General features: G+C 49.7%; 1 protein-coding gene across 2 annotated transcripts in view; it reads right to left on the reverse strand.

Annotated features, from left to right (window-relative positions):
• The window catches only part of FRMPD3 (FERM and PDZ domain containing 3), a 74,635-nt gene that overhangs the window by 26,964 nt on the left and 30,947 nt on the right, over positions 1–16,724 (reverse strand). For both annotated transcript variants that reach the window (XM_035725367.1, XM_035725366.1), the window contains 6 exons: positions 15,106–15,210; positions 11,289–11,396; positions 8,383–8,514; positions 6,591–6,710; positions 2,540–2,676; positions 2,089–2,215 (listed from right to left, as the gene is read on the reverse strand). In XM_035725367.1, coding sequence (XP_035581260.1) covers positions 2,089–2,215; positions 2,540–2,676; positions 6,591–6,710; positions 8,383–8,514; positions 11,289–11,393 — 621 coding nt within the window. In that variant the 5' untranslated portion in view covers positions 11,394–11,396; positions 15,106–15,210. The remainder of the gene's footprint in view (positions 1–2,088; positions 2,216–2,539; positions 2,677–6,590; positions 6,711–8,382; positions 8,515–11,288; positions 11,397–15,105; positions 15,211–16,724) is intronic.

The following is a 16,724-nucleotide window of genomic DNA, read 5'->3' on the forward strand; positions in this document are numbered from 1 at the left end:
CTGCACGGGAAAAGCAAACCTGTGTTATCAGGAAGGAGTGCCAACATCTCAGGACGGGCACTAGTCAGACTCGTCAGCAAGCCACACCGGGTGTGTGAGGAGACCCTCAGAAAAATGGCAGGAAGGTTCCAGTTTGGACAACTCTTGCCTCTAGCCATCCCGTGTCCCTTTCTAAACCTCCTCTGACCTCCCGATCCTTGTGCCTTAAAAACCCAGCTTAATCATTTTGTTCTTGGGATAATTCCAACACCTTTCCCCAACTCGGACGTCCCACCTCATCTGTACCTCTGTCCTGAGATCCCCTACTGCTGCCTTGGTACTGGCCGTCCCCAGCCAGGGGTCCCAACAATGCCTTTGATCCTGAGCACCCCAAGGTGCCTCCTTAGTGCAGTAGGCACCACGTCAGTCTCATAATCCTGAGCACCCCTAAGCCTCAAGCCTGTTCTTCCTCTGCCATCCCCTCATAGAAAAGTCTCTCTCAGTGGTACCAGCTTCCCCAGGCCTTTGAGCCAGAAACCTGTATCACACCAGGCTTCCCCCTCATTCTCTCACCTGAGCACCACCAGCCACATCACCTTGATTGGACCTCCTGACTTCCTCTGTGACCTCTCCATACTCTTTTCCCTCAACCTGTCCCCACTGCTGGTAAGGGTGGCAGCCCCAAACAGAAGTTCGATCATGTCAGCCGCCTGCTTAAATCCTTCGATGCCTTCTTGATGCCCACAGGATGAAGTATGACCCCTCTCCACAGCACACGAGGTGCTCCAGGAACCGGCTCCTGCCAACTTCTCTGGCTTTCTCTCGTGCCCCCTTCCTGAGGCATGCGCCTTGCACTCTCTGTACTTGCTGATGCCGAACTATTTGCATTTCTTTCCATGCACAATGTTCTCTTATATCCCCACGGCCTTGTACAGATGGATCTGCCTGCCTGGGAAAGTCTTCCTCCCCCTCCCGCCTCCCCCTCATCTAGACAAACTCCTATCTGTCTGTCAAGACCCAGATCTGGCATCAAACGCACCAATTCCTGGCCTTTTCTACCTCCCTAAGGCTGGGCTGGGTGTTCCTCCGCCTCCGCCTTTCCAGAGCCCCCACGCCTGTTGCATGGTGTTGTGACTGTCGCTCTGTGTTGTGACTGTCGTGTTTCCCCACTAGCCTGTGCCTGACTTAGGGTTGGGGAGCAGGCAGGCCTTTTTCATCTTTGCCTCCCCAGCCCAAGCACTGGCGGGGGGGGGGGGGTCCTCAAAAAAAAGTGTTTGCTGAGGAGATGGTCGGGGAGCAGGGGAGCCCTGATGTTCTCCCTCTGGGAAGAAAACAATTCCATTAAATATGCGCAGCAAGGTAGGCCTGACTTAACTCTCAGGGGAAATTTGCATCTTAAAAGAGAAGCTTGTGGGTAATACAAGTAATCCGGAATGGGTGGTATATGGGGGGGGGCAGGGCAGGGCCACTGTGTCCTTTGTCTGTGTCTGTATGCTGATTCTGCAGCCTTTAACCACACCTCCTGCCTCATGGGCAAGAAGCGACCAGGAGACTGAGAAGGGCTAGAGACCTTCAGGGCCGGAGGTGGGGTGACTGGGAGTCCCTCAGAGGGCACAGCAGTGATGTGAACCCTTGCCACGCTGCCCAGTGACCCCTGCTGCAGGTTAGGCCTTGTCCCACCGGGCTGAGCTTTCATCTCCCAGAATTCCCTATTACCCGCCTGACGAATTAGAAAGCTAATGAGGAACAGAGCAGTCCTTGCCATGGAAAACATGCCTCCCCAGAGTCCAGTGCTGTCCACACAGCAGGTGCTCAATCAGCACAGACGAAATGGGTGGAATGATCTGAGAATTGCCTCCTCCTGCACCTTGGCCCCTTTGCTTTGAGGATCCTGGGCCCTCGCGGTGACTTGCCCCTGAGCAGCTCAGGCTTGGGGAAAATCCCTCTCCACCATCATCCCCCATATCCAGCCAAGCTGGATGTGCACCCAAGTCAAAAACGGGGGTGGGGGGAGTTCCCTCAGAACACCAGACCTGCTGGGAAACCACACAGGAGAGCCACACAGCCACAAGTGCCTGAGCAGGGCGCCCAATGGATGACACTGGATACCTTGGTGCCACTGGAAGGATGTGTTTGGTGGGCCTTCAGTTGCTGTGAGAGAGATTTCCGGAGGTTCTTCTCTTTGATGCCCTGTAGGAGGGAGGGGGGAAGAAAGGGTTCCAGGCCCCATTCCTTCCTAAGAGCAGAAAGAAGAAAAGCGAGAAATTAGTGAGCAGGGCAGAGAAAAGAAGATGGTGAGGCAAAAATTAGATCTGAAAGGCAGAGGGAGGGGTGGAGCCTGTAAGAAAAAGAGAGGGATGGGGGCAAGAGAATCCCATTGGCCATGATTCTCTGGTAGAAGCTGGAGCTCAAAGGCATCATGGCCTAGGCGTGAGGAACCTTAATCCTCACTCCCACCCCGGGGCCCTACGTTCCTGAAAAGCATAGCACAGCTCAGTCATTGCACTTTCTCCCTTTACAGCTATTTGCCACCTTCCCAAAGGGCCCTGGCACAACTCACTCCACATTCTTGAGCGAGATCTTCTGACTAGGTCGAGTGGCCGAGACCGTGATATAGATGTGGAGGGCAGCAAGGCCCAAAAGCATCTCCGGCTTGGGGTCCATTCCAAAGCGTTCGCGGATAACATCGTTCCGACTCTGCAGGAGAGGGCAGTCCAAACCTGTCAGTTAAAAAAGATGTTCCCTCCCCACCCCCCACCCCCTACTCCACCCCAGATCTACTCCCTTGCATCCCAGAAAAGAATGGCGGTGTCCAGTAAGACATCCTAGATAAAGGGGAAGAGGAAATTTCTGCCCTTGGGGGAGAGGCGACAGAAGGACCTCGGGTCTCAGGGACACTATTTTGCTTCATTCAGCAGATCCTGGACAGGCCTCTCAGGGATAGATGCACACAATGGCGAGGTCCAAATGGGCAGAACATCTAGGTCACTGCAAAAGTGAGACACGGCACCACTCTCTTTCATCTTGTCACAAGAGGCCTAAACTCACTCCCCAGCCATACAGGGATCTTCTACTAGCTCAGATGGGAATAAAGAGAGATACTGGGAGGAGCTCTCCATAGCACTCTGACCCCAAAGCCCAGGGTGAGAGATGGATTGCAGGGATGGAGCAGATAATCTGTTCCTAGGGGTCTGAAGGTCATTCCAATTTTAGTATATGTGCTGCCGAAGCGAGCACGAGGGGTCTGAAGGTCAAAAGCAGCAATGAGTCAATCTTCTCTATGTTATCCTAAAGGGGGTCCCCTGGAACTACTGGCCAAGGGTATGATAGCACCCAAACCCTGAGGGTTAGAGTCCCAGCTCCTGATGATTCAGCCTAGGTTAGACCAGTCACCCATTTGGTTGAGGTGAAACCTGGATGAGCCGAGGGACTAGGGAGCCACAGTGGTATCACCATAGCATAGGAGAGAGTGGAAAAGGAATGCTTCATCAGTGATCATCTATGTAGAAAATCCAATGGAATCTACCAAACGCCTACTAAAACTAATGAGTTAGCAAGGCTGCAGGACATAAGAGCAACATACAAAAACCAACTGCATTTCTACATGCTTGTGACAATTGGAAAGTCAAATTAAAAGTCAAAACCACTTATAATAGCATTGAAAACTCTAAAATAATTAGGGATAAATCTGTCAAAGTAAGTGAAAGGCCGGTACACTGAAAACTAGAATATCCTGATGAGCAAAATTAAAGAAGACCTAAATAAATGTAGAAATATACCATGTTCATGGGTCAGAAGACTAGGTATTAGTAAGATGCCAATTCTCCCCAAATTGATCTATAGATTCAATCCAACCCTAATCACAATCACAGCAGATTTTTGGTAGAAATTGACAAGCTAATTCTAAAATTCAATGCAAATGACCTAGAATGACCAAAACAACTTAGAAAAAGAAGAATAAAGTTAGAGAATAAGTGCTACCTGATTTTAAGACTTACAAAGCTACAGTAATCAAGAGTGTGATGTTGGCATAAAAATAGACAAGTAGATCAATAAAGAGTTCAGAAATAGACCCACACCTTTATAGACAACTGATTTTTGACAAAGGTGCAAAGACAAGACAGTGGGGAAAGGACAGTCTTTTCAACAAATGGTGCAGACACAGCTGGATATTCATAATACAAAAAAACAGAGAGAGAGAGAGAAATTTGGTCGATACCTTGTACTGCACACAAAAAAAATTATGTCAAAATGGATCACAGACCTAAATGTAAAAACTAAAATGCTAAAACTTCTAGAAAAAAAGGAGAAAATCTCTGTGACCTTGAGTTAGGCAAGGATTTCTTTGATATGGTATTATGAGCATGATCCATGAAAGCATTATCCATCAAAGAACAAAGTGAGAAATTGGACTTCATCAAAATTCAAACGTGTGCTCTGTGGAAGACACTGTTTAAAGACTGAAAAGGGAAGCCACACACTGGGAAAGAAAACTGCGAATAACATATCCAACAAGCAACTTCTACCCAGGATATATAAGGAAGTCTCGTAACTCAGTAACAGGAAGATGAACAACCCCAATAAAAAAGTAGGCAAAAGATTTGAAAAGACACTTCACCAAAAAAGATGTATGTTATCAAACAAACACGTGAAAAGGTGTTTAACGTTAGTAGGTGAGAAATGCAAGTGTGATACCACCAAGATATCACTGAATACTATTAAAACGACTTAAAAAAGTACTGAAAAATACCAAGTGCTGATGAGGATGTAGAGGCTGGTGGGAATATAAAATGGTACTGCCACTTTGGAAAACAGTATTAAGAGTTTCTTTTTTAAAAAATGAAAGAAAGAGATCTCCCGTATGATCAAACCATTCCATTCTTAGGTATATTACCCAAGAGAAAAAAGAGCACATGTCATACAAAGACTTGTGCATGAATGTTCATAGAAGCTTTGTTCGTAGTAGCCCAAACCTGGAAACAACTCAAATGTCCATCAGCAGGTAAACTGATAAAAATATTTTGGTACATCCATACCATGGAATGCTACTCAACGATAAACAGGAATGGAATAATGAAATACACAACAAAGACAGATCTCAAAATCATTAGGCTCGGTGAAATAAGTCAGACCAAAATAAATGTACATACCGTATGGTTTCATTTATATAAAATCTCTAGAAAATGTGAACTCATCTATAGTGACAGAAAGCAGGACAGTGGTTGCCTGGGGATTGGGGGCAGGGAGGGAATTACACAGAAGCCTGAGGAAACTTTTGGGGGGCACTGGATATGCTCAATATCTTGGTTGCAGTGATGGTTTCATGGGTATAAACATGTCAAAACCTATCAAATTGTCATTTTAAATATGTGCAGTTTATGTGTCAGTTATATCTCAATAAAGCTATTCGACATAAAAAATAAGAAATTACAGGTGAAGTCCATATCATCATGAAGGGGAGGGACGGGGTGGACACGGTCTTGACACCAAATTCCAAAACAATTGAACCAAGGTGATCCCCGGAAGCTTGGATGAAGAAATTTAGGGCCAACAAAATGAGAACTAAACTTAAAAAATTCATAGAGGAACCACAACTCATTGCTCCCAGAGTGTTGGTAGAGGAGCCCAGGGCTGTTTGAGAAATGTTCCTCACATTTTGGGTTGTTAGAAGGGACAACCGTGATGTCTTACAGCATATCTGCAGGTGTCAGAGACATCATCAGAGATGAGTCTGGAGCTCATTTTTCTCCTCTTGTCAAGCACTCTGTATGTTCTATGGGCACCTAGGACTCAACACAAAATGATCTCATCTTTTCCCCAAACCCATTCCAAAACTCCCTGTATTCCTTCACTTGGAGAATGAGACCACCTCTACCGGACGCACATTGAGTCAAAGCCCATTGGTTCTACCTTTTCATTATCTCTTGAATCCCCACCCCCATCCAAAACTGCCCTGGTTCTGGCCTCCATCATGTCTCCCCCGTAGCTCCCCAGCTGGTGTACTCCCTTGGCACCTATGTAAACTTTCAAAGTTGTCTCTCTGCCCAGGCTGCTCTCCTTTCCACATTTCTGTACCCCCGCCCTATGGCAGAATTTCTTTACCCCTGGCTACTCCCGAGAATCACCTGAGGAATTTAGAAAACATCAGCGTTTGGAGCCCATTCCCATAGATTTTGATTCATTTGGTCGTGGGTGGAGCAGAACATTTTTTTTTTTTTTCAAACCTTCTCAGATAATTCTAAGTGCAGCTTGGGGTAAAACCCACTGCCCTAAAGCAGTGGTTCCCAAACGCCACTGGGCATCAGAATTACCCAAAAGGGCTTGGTAAACCCGGGATTCTGTGATGGTGACAGAGTGACACGGGTTGCCTGCTCTCCCAAACTGATGAGATCTGCCCGGACACCTAGGCGGGACTTGAGCCACACCTGGCACCTGGCACCAGGCTAAACAACATGGCTGTGGCCTACAACCGCAGCAGGAAAGGAGCGGGCCTTCAGAGCTACCCGGAGGTTGGAGTACCTTACAGAGCGACTTCATGGTGATGGCAGAACAGCCTGACTGCTTGTTTGTCCATGGGTCTGTCTGTCTGTGTACCCCCAATCAGACTCTACCTGGATGTACAGGTACTCGAAAGCAGCGGGATCCCGACGCAGCAGTTCCACGGGGTCTTTGGGAAAGAAGCTTATTCGGAAGAGGCATTTCATTCCTTGGTAGTGTGTCCGCTGTACCACCTGAATCCCAGGGATGAGAGGGGTGAGGAAAGAGATCTGGGAATCCCTGGCATGCGGCCGTAGCAGTGAGAGCCAGCTTGGTGCCTCCTCAAGGTGGGGCTCGGGGCTGAGCGAGGTAGCTGCTTACCCCTGCCTCCCACCTGGCCCACCCCAATTACCCTTCGAGGAAAGGTCTTGCCTGCCCTTCTGGTCCAAAGTGACTAGAAATTTTTTAAAGACCTTTCTTTAAAGATTTTATTTATTTATTTGAGAGAGAGGCGGAGCACATGGCCTGGGGGAGGGGCAGAGGGAGCTGCAGACTCCCCGCTGAGCAGGGAGCCCGATGTGGGACTGGATCCCGGGACTCCGGGATCATGACCTGAGCTGAAGGCAGACCCTTAACCGACTGAGCCACCCAGGCACCCCAAAGTGACTAGGATTGTTGAATCACTTAACCAGGACATGGCCTTTATCAACAATGGGGTCTAAGGCCCAAGATACAGTATGGGAAGAGAAGGCTCCTGGTAACTTCTCTGACTCTTCTTGCTGCGGGTCTAACACCTTTACCTTGCAGAGAGGCTCCGCGCCAGCAAAGTAAGTGGCTGATTAAAAAAGCCAAACCAAAGCTTTAAAATCCCATTTGGAGGTATAGGGGAGACAAGTTGGCCATATATGGGTAACTGCTGAAGCTGCCATAGGTCATGACAATTCATGATGCAATTCCTTCTACTCTTGTGGATATTTGAGATTTTTTTTTTTTTTTTTTTTTTTTTTGCAATAAAAACGCTTAAAATCCCATTTGGAAAAAGAGACCAATTGGATTCAGAAGGCCTCTTGAGAGGCTGGGTGGGAGGTGCGTAGGCCTCCCTTCCAAGCTAACAATCTTCCCTCCACAGGGGGGAACCTGTGAGGCTTTGGACTGCATTTGGCTGAGAGCTAACCTTGAAGAATTGTTCTTTCCTAAAATCCTTTCGTGTGTGTGTGTGTGTGTGTGTGTGTGTGTGTGTGTGTGTGTGTGTGTGTGTGTATCTGATTTTGTTTTTTGTCGCACTTCCATTTAGGCATTTCTTCCCAATTGTCCCTCTCCAATTCCTTCCTTCCCTCTCTGGGAGTCCTGGTTGGCCCTGGTTGGCCTCCCTGGCTCTTCTTGGTGCTTCCCCATTGGTGAAGCCAGCATTTTCTGGCTCTCCCCAGCCTCTTTCTCCTACTCTGCCTTGGAAGTAGATGTGGGTGATGTGCTGCCCATCCCCCACTCAGCCCATTCTCAGCCCACACTTGTCCTGGCCTCAGTGCTCAGTAGACTCCACTTGTTGACCTTTTTGTATTAAAGCCTTCATTGGAGGGCCAAGTTTCCTCTCAGAGACAGAAAAGTCTAGCCGGCAGGGCCTCCAGGAGACAGGAGGCTTGACATGGCTATCTCATCATTCTGGGAGCCACGCAGTGACTCACCACCCCACACCTTCCCCACTAGAGACCAAGACTAACAATCTTCATGCCCTTCTCAGGTCATGAGGAGCATTGCCCAAAGCCCACTGGATGTGGTTAGTATAGACCTTAACTGAGAACTGTTAATTTCTGGGGGCTGGCTGGCTGAGGAAATCATTATGAATTTTCCAGAAAGAGGGTGCCTGGAGTCCTCTTCTCTATTAGAGGCCACAGGCAGCTCTCAAGCCACGCCGAAGGAGTTGCTTACATAAGCCAGAGGCTGCTTGTCCTGGAGAAGCAGGAACTTGTGGTTCTGTTCTGGCCCAGCATACTCAAGGACCAGAGCGAAGTGCTCAATGTACCTCAGGGAAAGACGGTCCTGTAATGTTACCATCACATCCTGTGGAAGAGAAGAGAGCCTTGAGAGGGAGATACATTCCAGTTCTATACCACTCTCGGCACCAAACATGGGAGAGGGGGACTGCACCCCAAGAGAGATGGTCCTGGGGAGGAGGCAGAGGCCAGGAGAGTGGCCAGACGGAGACACAGGCCTTTAGGGTGGCCCAGGCATTCTCCAGGATGAGGAGAGGGACCCTGAGTACTTGGGCCCTGGGAAACACCAAAGGTGCAGGGTGGGAGAGGGCGGGGTTTCTGAATTTGGCCTGGCCAGACATTTGGCAAAAGGTGGTCATGGCCCTCCCTCCCTCCTTCTCTCCTTCCAGTCAACAAAATGCTTTCGGAGTGCTTACCAAGCGGGCCATTGAATAAGGAAGGCACTATGCTGGTTCTTCCTGACCTTACATAAGTCAGAACCTTCACTCTAGTTTGTCCACCAACCCTTTCCTCAGGAACGAACAAAAGCCTGAGCCACAATCATGTGATTAAAAAGTAGACTATTTCTGGATTCATAATCTAAATCGAATGACTTGAGCTACTGGCAAAATGTTCGTTTTTGATCGTAGCTGGCTTTCAGAGACCATCAATTTTGCAACTTGAAAAATGTGTCCACGCGGAGGAACCACGTCACGTGTCTTGTGTACAGTCATAAATCTGACTACTTCGGGGTTCTGTCTGCTCTGCTGTCCTACTTTTAATATTAAGATGTCTGCAAACCTATCCTTGGGGGCTGCCCAGATGTCAGTTTTGAGATTTCTGCCATCTATTTGCTGTGACTTCAGCACACACTGGGCTCCAGTGTGTGTGTGTGTGTGTGTGTGTGTGTGTGTGTGTGTGTGTGTGTGTGTGTGTGTGTGTTCATGGGGTCAGCACAGCTCAGCCCCCAGAGGCCAGAACGCAGCCGGCTTGGGAATGTGTGGCTCCCTTATAGCCAAAGTTACCAAACAAGCCCCTCAGTGAACATTCAAGGACACTAAACCATTCAAACGTGAGGCTGGCAACTGGTGGGTACTTGAGAGCATCTCTTTGGAGCGTCCAAGTAGCCACAGAGGCGCCAGTGTGGCCGGAGCTCTGGTGGGGACAAATGAGGCTTTCTTTGCTGTTTAGCTGCACTGGGACTGTGGATGGCCAAGCTGGTGGTTGCCAACTGGTGGGACAAGTGGGGCAGCCCCCGTACCTGCCCCCAGGTACCTCTCTGGGACAAGTTCCCATGAATGGTCAGCACACCTTCCCTGAAGTCAGGGTGAGATCACAAGCCAGGGGACACTGCAGTCCTGGAAGCCTGGGGCTACCTGGGGGCAACAGTGTCATTGTGTCACTGGGTCACCATTGTGAGGTCGGGGGACACTGGGAGAAGCCTCCGAGGGGAATGAGAGGAGCAAATGTTCTGGTGTGGAGACAGATCTATAGGGGACATACCGATCCATGAATAAATGCCACAGAGGATTCTGACGCAGAGAGATAGCCACATCTGGAGGAGGGGCATTTGGACACCCCTGGGTGGCCTAGTTGTGCTTCAATGTCCCTCCCATAGGCTGAGACTTCCTACAGGCAAGAGACCATCCCAGGATACCCTCAGGAATATGTTTTGATCCTAGGCCCCTTGGGGGACCCAGCCAGGCCTCAGCCTTTCAAAGAGACTCTCAGTTCCATCGACATGGGGTAGGCCGGTGTTTTATAACTTGTGAGCTACTGGTACTTAGGGCAGGACAATTCTTCATCATTCAGGGACTGTCTCACTCCCTGCAGGACACTCAGCAGCTCTGACCCTGAGACACTCAATGTCAGTAGCACCCCAAACCATGGGATGACCCCCAAATTCCTCAATGCCATCTGGGAGGGGAGTGGCAACTCTGGCCGAGAACCACCGGTGAGGCCGCCTCTGAACACCTGATCATTCCTCTTCGGGAAATTTCCTGGCCCAAGGGTTTCTTTCTTTAGAGGGTTGTCCTGGCCCCAGCCTGAGGACCTCAGGACGCCTATGAGCCAGGGTGGGTTTTCTGGGCAGATAGAAGCTATTCCACTGGTTGTGTGGAAATTCATTCTAGGGGGTCCAGAAGAAACAGGAGCGGCTACTTCTGTCCCAGATCAGAGCTGAATCTGGGGGTCAATCGTTTCATTGCCTCTCCTCCTCAGGACGAAGGGAATTGCTACAGCTTTTAGAGGGCTGGCCGAGTTCTTAAGAATCACAGCTCAGTAGTTGCTCTCTCTATGAAAGGAAAAGCCAAAGGGACTATTGCTGGATGTTTCAAATCTTGGCTCAGTGCTTAAGAGCTGATGGTTATTTCAAAAGCAAAGCATGGCTAAGCTAATCTCCCAAAAGATTGTGTTTGTTGATTTCTGTGTGTAAATGTGCATAGGTGTCATTGCAGCAATATAAATCACCTTTGCTTTATAAATGTTTTAATGATCTTCACACTCCTTAGCTCCTAAGAGTCTTGAAGGACCCAGTATAACACGGACACAATGTAGTTCACAAGTAGGTATGCACATACAATGCACTCGTGCTTGTGCGCACATGCATGCGTGCACGCGCACGCGCACACACACACACAGACACATGTAGTCGGGCACTCAGATTCCCTCCCCCCACACACACACCCTCACCCGAGGGCTGCGTGTCCTTGCAGCCTGGCGCTCACAGAGGCAGAAGCTCCAAAGCCACCTCGCTCCCCAGCAGCACCTCTGTGCAGACTCAGAGACAGTCAGGAACCAGCAGCCATGTGTGGCCCAGAGAGGGCAAAGGCTGACCCGAGAGAGAGGAGACTCTGTATGTACCTTAACAGTGGTCCGGCCATCAAAAGTGAATGATTTAATCTGCCCATTTTCTAAGAAAACCTTCAGGACGTTGGGGATGAGGAGAAGAGCTTCTTTCTTCATCATTTTCTGTGAATAGGCAGGGAAAGGTCAAGGAGAGGGGCTCATTCAGAAGGCAGAGGGAAGCCAGAGGAGGGGTATAGAAAGGAAGAGAAGGGAGCGAGTGAAGGAGACCGGGAGCCAAAGATATGGAAGGACAAGGAGACAGAGGAAAGAACAGATCAGTGATCATGCTACCTGTAGACCAGAACCAAAGGCTCTAAGAAAACACTGGGCCATAGCAAAAGTTTACCCTTCATTCGGTATCACGGCACACCCCCATTCTACTGTGGCTCAACTTAGGATGGTGCTTGGCCCACAGAGACCACCATGCACTAAGGAGCAGACGGAAGGCCTCCTTAGGACCCACCTCACCCGCCTGCTCTTATATCTTGACACTTCCCTTTCTACCAAGCCCTTCACATGCCGAGATCACGTCCATATCCATGCCTTTGCTCTGCCAACAGCCCCCCCCCGCCCCCACAGTCTCCCAGGTCCTTTCTGACCTGGCCCCTGCCTACTTCTCCAGAGTCCTGTCTTGCCAGTCCAGGTACCCACCCTGCACTTTCATGCCTCCATACCTCTGACGACCAATCCTTCAGGGACTGTGTCCTCCCTGAAGGACACTACGCATTTCCGACCCTGAGACACTCAGTGCCAATAGCATGCCAAATCGTCAGGATGACCCACAACACCCTCCGACATTTCCAAAAGCTGAGAGTGGGCAGTACTGGCCCTGACTGAGAACCACTGGCAAAGCCCATGTTTGAACACCTGATAACTTGTTAGCAAAAGTTTTCTGGGCCCAGGTGTTCCTTGATTTATAGAGTGGTGCATGTTAAGTTCTCAATAAATATGTGTTACATAAAGACTGTTCTCTCTGCCTTCCTCTTTGCTTCCTTGGCCAACTCCTACTCATCCTTCAAAACGCAGCTTAAATACCAATTCTGTAAAGTCTTGTCCAAACTCATCAGGTACTTGGACCTGGTGTTCCTGTGTGTTCTCAGAGTAATGTCACACACACCATTTTCAGTGTTCTTAGCATATTTTTAAAGAATGTTTGTCTCTCACAAATGGTGAACTCGTAGCCCATCCATGGCCCTATTCAATCTTTGTAGTTCTGACATTGAGCAGAGTTCCTGGCACATAGTTGGTGCTCAACATATGGGTGCTGAATATATGAGCAGTAGATGCTTAATATGTGCTTACTTGAATGATTAGAGTCATCAGGAGCGTCCAATCGTTTCCCTGGGCCATCACCAGGTCTATAGGAACCAAAAAGCTGCCTAAAATGGCCAGAAATCCTTAATTCAGTGGGCATTCATTGAGTCTCTCCTATACGCCCCACACTATGCTAAGTAAGCTCCATGAGGGCCAGGCAAAAATAGAGGACTGGGTTTGGTCTCATACTCTTGTTGTAGAGATCGGGCACATCCCCACGAATCCACTAGAGAGCAATTATAAAACCAAAACTAAATCAAAAGCTGTAAGATAGATAAGATTTCCTGGGTGAGACTAATTAGATTTTGATTTTGAAGGAGACGGCGGGCATAGACCACTAGAGAGGCCCGAAGAGGGATAGTCTACATCTAGGGACTGTCGCGGACATGAAAAAATGAACAAGCAAGTCCTCCCGTGTTGGGGTTTGGTTGGCAGTGGGGGGCAGCCAGGAGTGGGTATAAAGTTGGAAAAGTGTGACTCCTTGGTTCTCGGCCTAATCCTTAGATGCCTTGCTCCTACCAAGCCCAGAGGCCCTGGATCTCCAGGCTGATGACACTCAGCGGTGGCAGGTTTTATTTAGCACACTGGGTTGGACTCAGATAATTACTTAATTGATTTTGCTTAAAAATAGGGTTGGCAAGGAACGCCCACGGGATTTATTTTTGCTCTGGCTGCTTAATAAAGCCCCAGAACACCGAGGCAAAGGGATGATAGGACAGCCTTGGAGTGGGCCTGGCCTCCCCTAGGTCCCAACCAATGGTGAGGCTGCTAGGGTCCACACTGGTGGCATGGGAGGTGGGGGTTGTGACATCAGGCCATTTCCTGAGCACAGCTAGAGCGGGAAGGTTGATGTCTGTCTGTCTCTCTCTCAGTCAAGAACCTCACACTGCACGTGGTGGCCTGTCCAGGAGCGACAGAAGGCACCCTGGGTGGGGCCTAGCCACTCTGGGGCATTTGCTTTCAGGTTGGTCTGGGGTGGGGGCTTGATCTTGCCTGTGGCTAGCTGAGATGTATGGAGAGGGGAATCATGGTAGAGGGAGGGGAGAGGGGAAGGGAGAGTAGAGGGGAGAGGCAGAGAGGGGAGGAGAAAGGGAAGGGAGAGGTGGAGGGGAGGTTTTCCCCTGGTGGCCTGGTCTTGAGTGATTACTCTGTAATGCTGAGAGTCTGTCCTTTCCAGATTCAATTTACATCTCCTCTGGCTTTTTGAGGGCTCGGGACACACATGTCCCCTTAGTGACTTGGCCCTAAGGGTGTCCTTCATCATGATCTGCAGGGTTTCCACGCAGTTCCCTCTTCTCTCTGCTCACCAACCCCCCAGTTCTCTTGAACCTCTTCTGCTAGGACGGAGATGGAGCCCAACCACCAATTATGTGGCGGCTTCCCCAGGGGGAACCTGGAGTCCCCTGGGCTTCTCAGCCGCCCCTGAACGGGGATGGAAGAGGGCCTGGGCTGAGGCTGGGAATGAGTGCCAGGGAAAATGCAATGGAAGACACCTGTGTCCTCTAACCCTTCTTCTGAGTGGCTCTACTTCACAGACCTACACAAGTGCCTGGCACCCCACAGATTTCCCCACTGGGCTGGGCCTGCTGGCTTCTTTTCTCAACTGCAGCTGTGCTTCGGACAGACATGCCATGGGCCTCCCGGGAGCCCAGCCCGCAGAAGCCTCAAAAGCGAACAAATGCCTGTTAGCTCTGGCTCTCCCCGCCCCCCACCCCTACCTGGCTATCATGGACTTCTGCAGACTCCTGGGGGACTCGGGCCATAATCCATGACTGCTTAACGCACACCTCTCTGTCCTCCACCCATCTCTTATGTGGAACAGACAGCTCAGCTCACGGAAACCCCCACAGAGCAGTGAGAAAGACTGCGGGCGGGCCATGACCCCCCCACCCTCCCCCACCCCCTAGCCTGGCAACTGCTTGGCAATGGACCGTCAAGCATCACCTGCTCCTTGAAACCATACCACCCAGTGGGGGACGCTGTGTCATCTCATTCTGAACTACTTCCCCACCCCGCTGAGCCCCCAACATCACTGAGTGGTATCCAGGGGCAGGGAAGAGGTGTTTATTTTGCATCCCTTGTGGTGCTGAGGACACCGCAGGTGCCTAATCAAAGCTCTGTGACAATGAGAGTCTGTATCATATCTCTCAGGCTGCTCGCTGGTGTCTTCTCCCGTCAAGATTTGTCATTGTGGGACCACTTCAATGTGAAGAGAGCTCAATTTCACCAGCCGCTCTTGCTCCGAATCTAGAAAACCACTACCTCCTCCTTCCTGCTTCTGTCAAATAGCCCAGAGATGTTCGTGGAGGGCTGGCTCTGAGTGTAAGCTTCGGTGCTCGGGATGCCACATACTCCTAACTCGCTACTAGCCCGGGGCCCTGTGGTCCTTCCCTTCCAACCCCATTCGTAATGCTGCCCACTCCGAGGAGCCGCAGATGAGCGCCAGAGCGAGACCTCCACGGCCAGGCTGATTCTAGCCAAGGGCCGAAGACAGGGAGCTAAATAAAGCTGCACTTACCGCGTCTGTTTCTCCAATTGCCACCTGCTCAGAAAATCGGACCTTTGCGGGATTCGATCTCAGCCTGGCCTTCTTCGCAGCGCTGATGAAGGCAGATTTGGGGGACTGCAAAAAGAACAGAGGGCCGGTGAGTTCTCCATCCTGGGAAATACCTGACCTTTGCCACGCTGGAGTTAAGATGTCTCAGTACCGGTACACTTGGCCTTACTGATCGATAAGTCGATAAATAAGTATCGATTCCTTACTAGGTGCAAGGCAACATGCTAAGTGCTTCCTTCTACGATTGGTGTGTTCTGAAAAAAGCCGGGCATGAATTGAATTTGGGTAAATCGAATCCCATTATTAACACTCTAGGCCTAGGGGAGTTTGCAAAAATTCTTTAGTAATAACATACACTGAATGATTACATATTTGGTTTTCGTAGTGTGAGATATACCTAAATGGCAGCTTTTATTAATCTGAATACGAGCATCTCAAAGGAGTTACAGGAATGATCTTATTCATCTCATAGATATGCCCTGCCCCCAGGAAGGAGATTATAGAAAATGATTCAAGGAAAATCAGGAGTCTTGCTGAGGGGCCCCCTCATGTCTTTGGGGGCATTTATTCATTCTTGGGGCAAATTTAGGGAGGACCTCCTATTTGCAGGCACTGTTCTAGGTGATGAGGGATTCAGTAGTGAGCAACACAAAGCTCCCAGGCCTCAAAGAGCATCCATCTAGCAGGATCAGACAGACAATAAACAAATCAATACTCTTTAGGTAGCAAAGAAGGACCCTGAGGCCAAATCAAGCAGGGTGAAGGGCTAGACAAGAGAATGCATGAGTGAGGAGGGATGAGTGATGAGGGCATTATTTTAGACTGGATGTTCAGGGGAGACCTCTCAGAGGAGGCGACATTTAAGCAGAGACCGGAAGCAAGTGAGGGAGAGAGAGCTTCCCAGGCAGAAAGAATGATAAAGGCTCTGAGGTGGGAGGGGCGTCGGGGTGCATGAGGAACCACAAGGAAGCCCAGTGTGGCCAGAGCAGAGCAATGGATGGGGAGCCAGAGGAGTGGCATTCAAAGAGGCGGGTGGGGGCTGGGTCACCTAGGGCCTTGTCAGCCACGGCAAGAACTTTGGATTTGACTCTGCTGGAGGGTTTTAAGCAGATAGGGTCTGACTTGCATTTTAAAAGGATGCCTCTGGCTGTGGGGTGGAAAACGGCATAGGAGGGTTGACGCCCAAAGGAGGGAGACCGGTTTGCAGTCTCCTGTAATAATACAGTTAAAATATGAGGGCAGCTCGGGCTAGTGTAGTAATAATGGAGGCGATGAAAAGGGAGTGAATTCTGGATCTATTCTGAAGATAGAACCGAGCTGATGTGTTGATGGACTGGATGTGGGAGGTGAGAAAAAGAGAGGAGTCAACTGGAAGAACAGTTGCCACTTACTAAGATGAGCAGGACTAGGGGGTACACCAGGTTTGGGGCTCCTTCAAACCACCTCCTCTACCGGCTTTGTCACGGAGCCTTCGAATCCCACAATCAAGAATCCCTGAGAGTTAAGGTCCTGAAGGCCCCCGCCAGCTGGGAAGGGGATACATTAAGCTATTTTCTGCCATTAACGCCGCAGTTGAAATC

Source organism: Zalophus californianus, chromosome X (genome assembly GCF_009762305.2).
Source record: "Zalophus californianus isolate mZalCal1 chromosome X, mZalCal1.pri.v2, whole genome shotgun sequence".
Classification (NCBI taxonomy): domain Eukaryota; kingdom Metazoa; phylum Chordata; class Mammalia; order Carnivora; family Otariidae; genus Zalophus; species Zalophus californianus.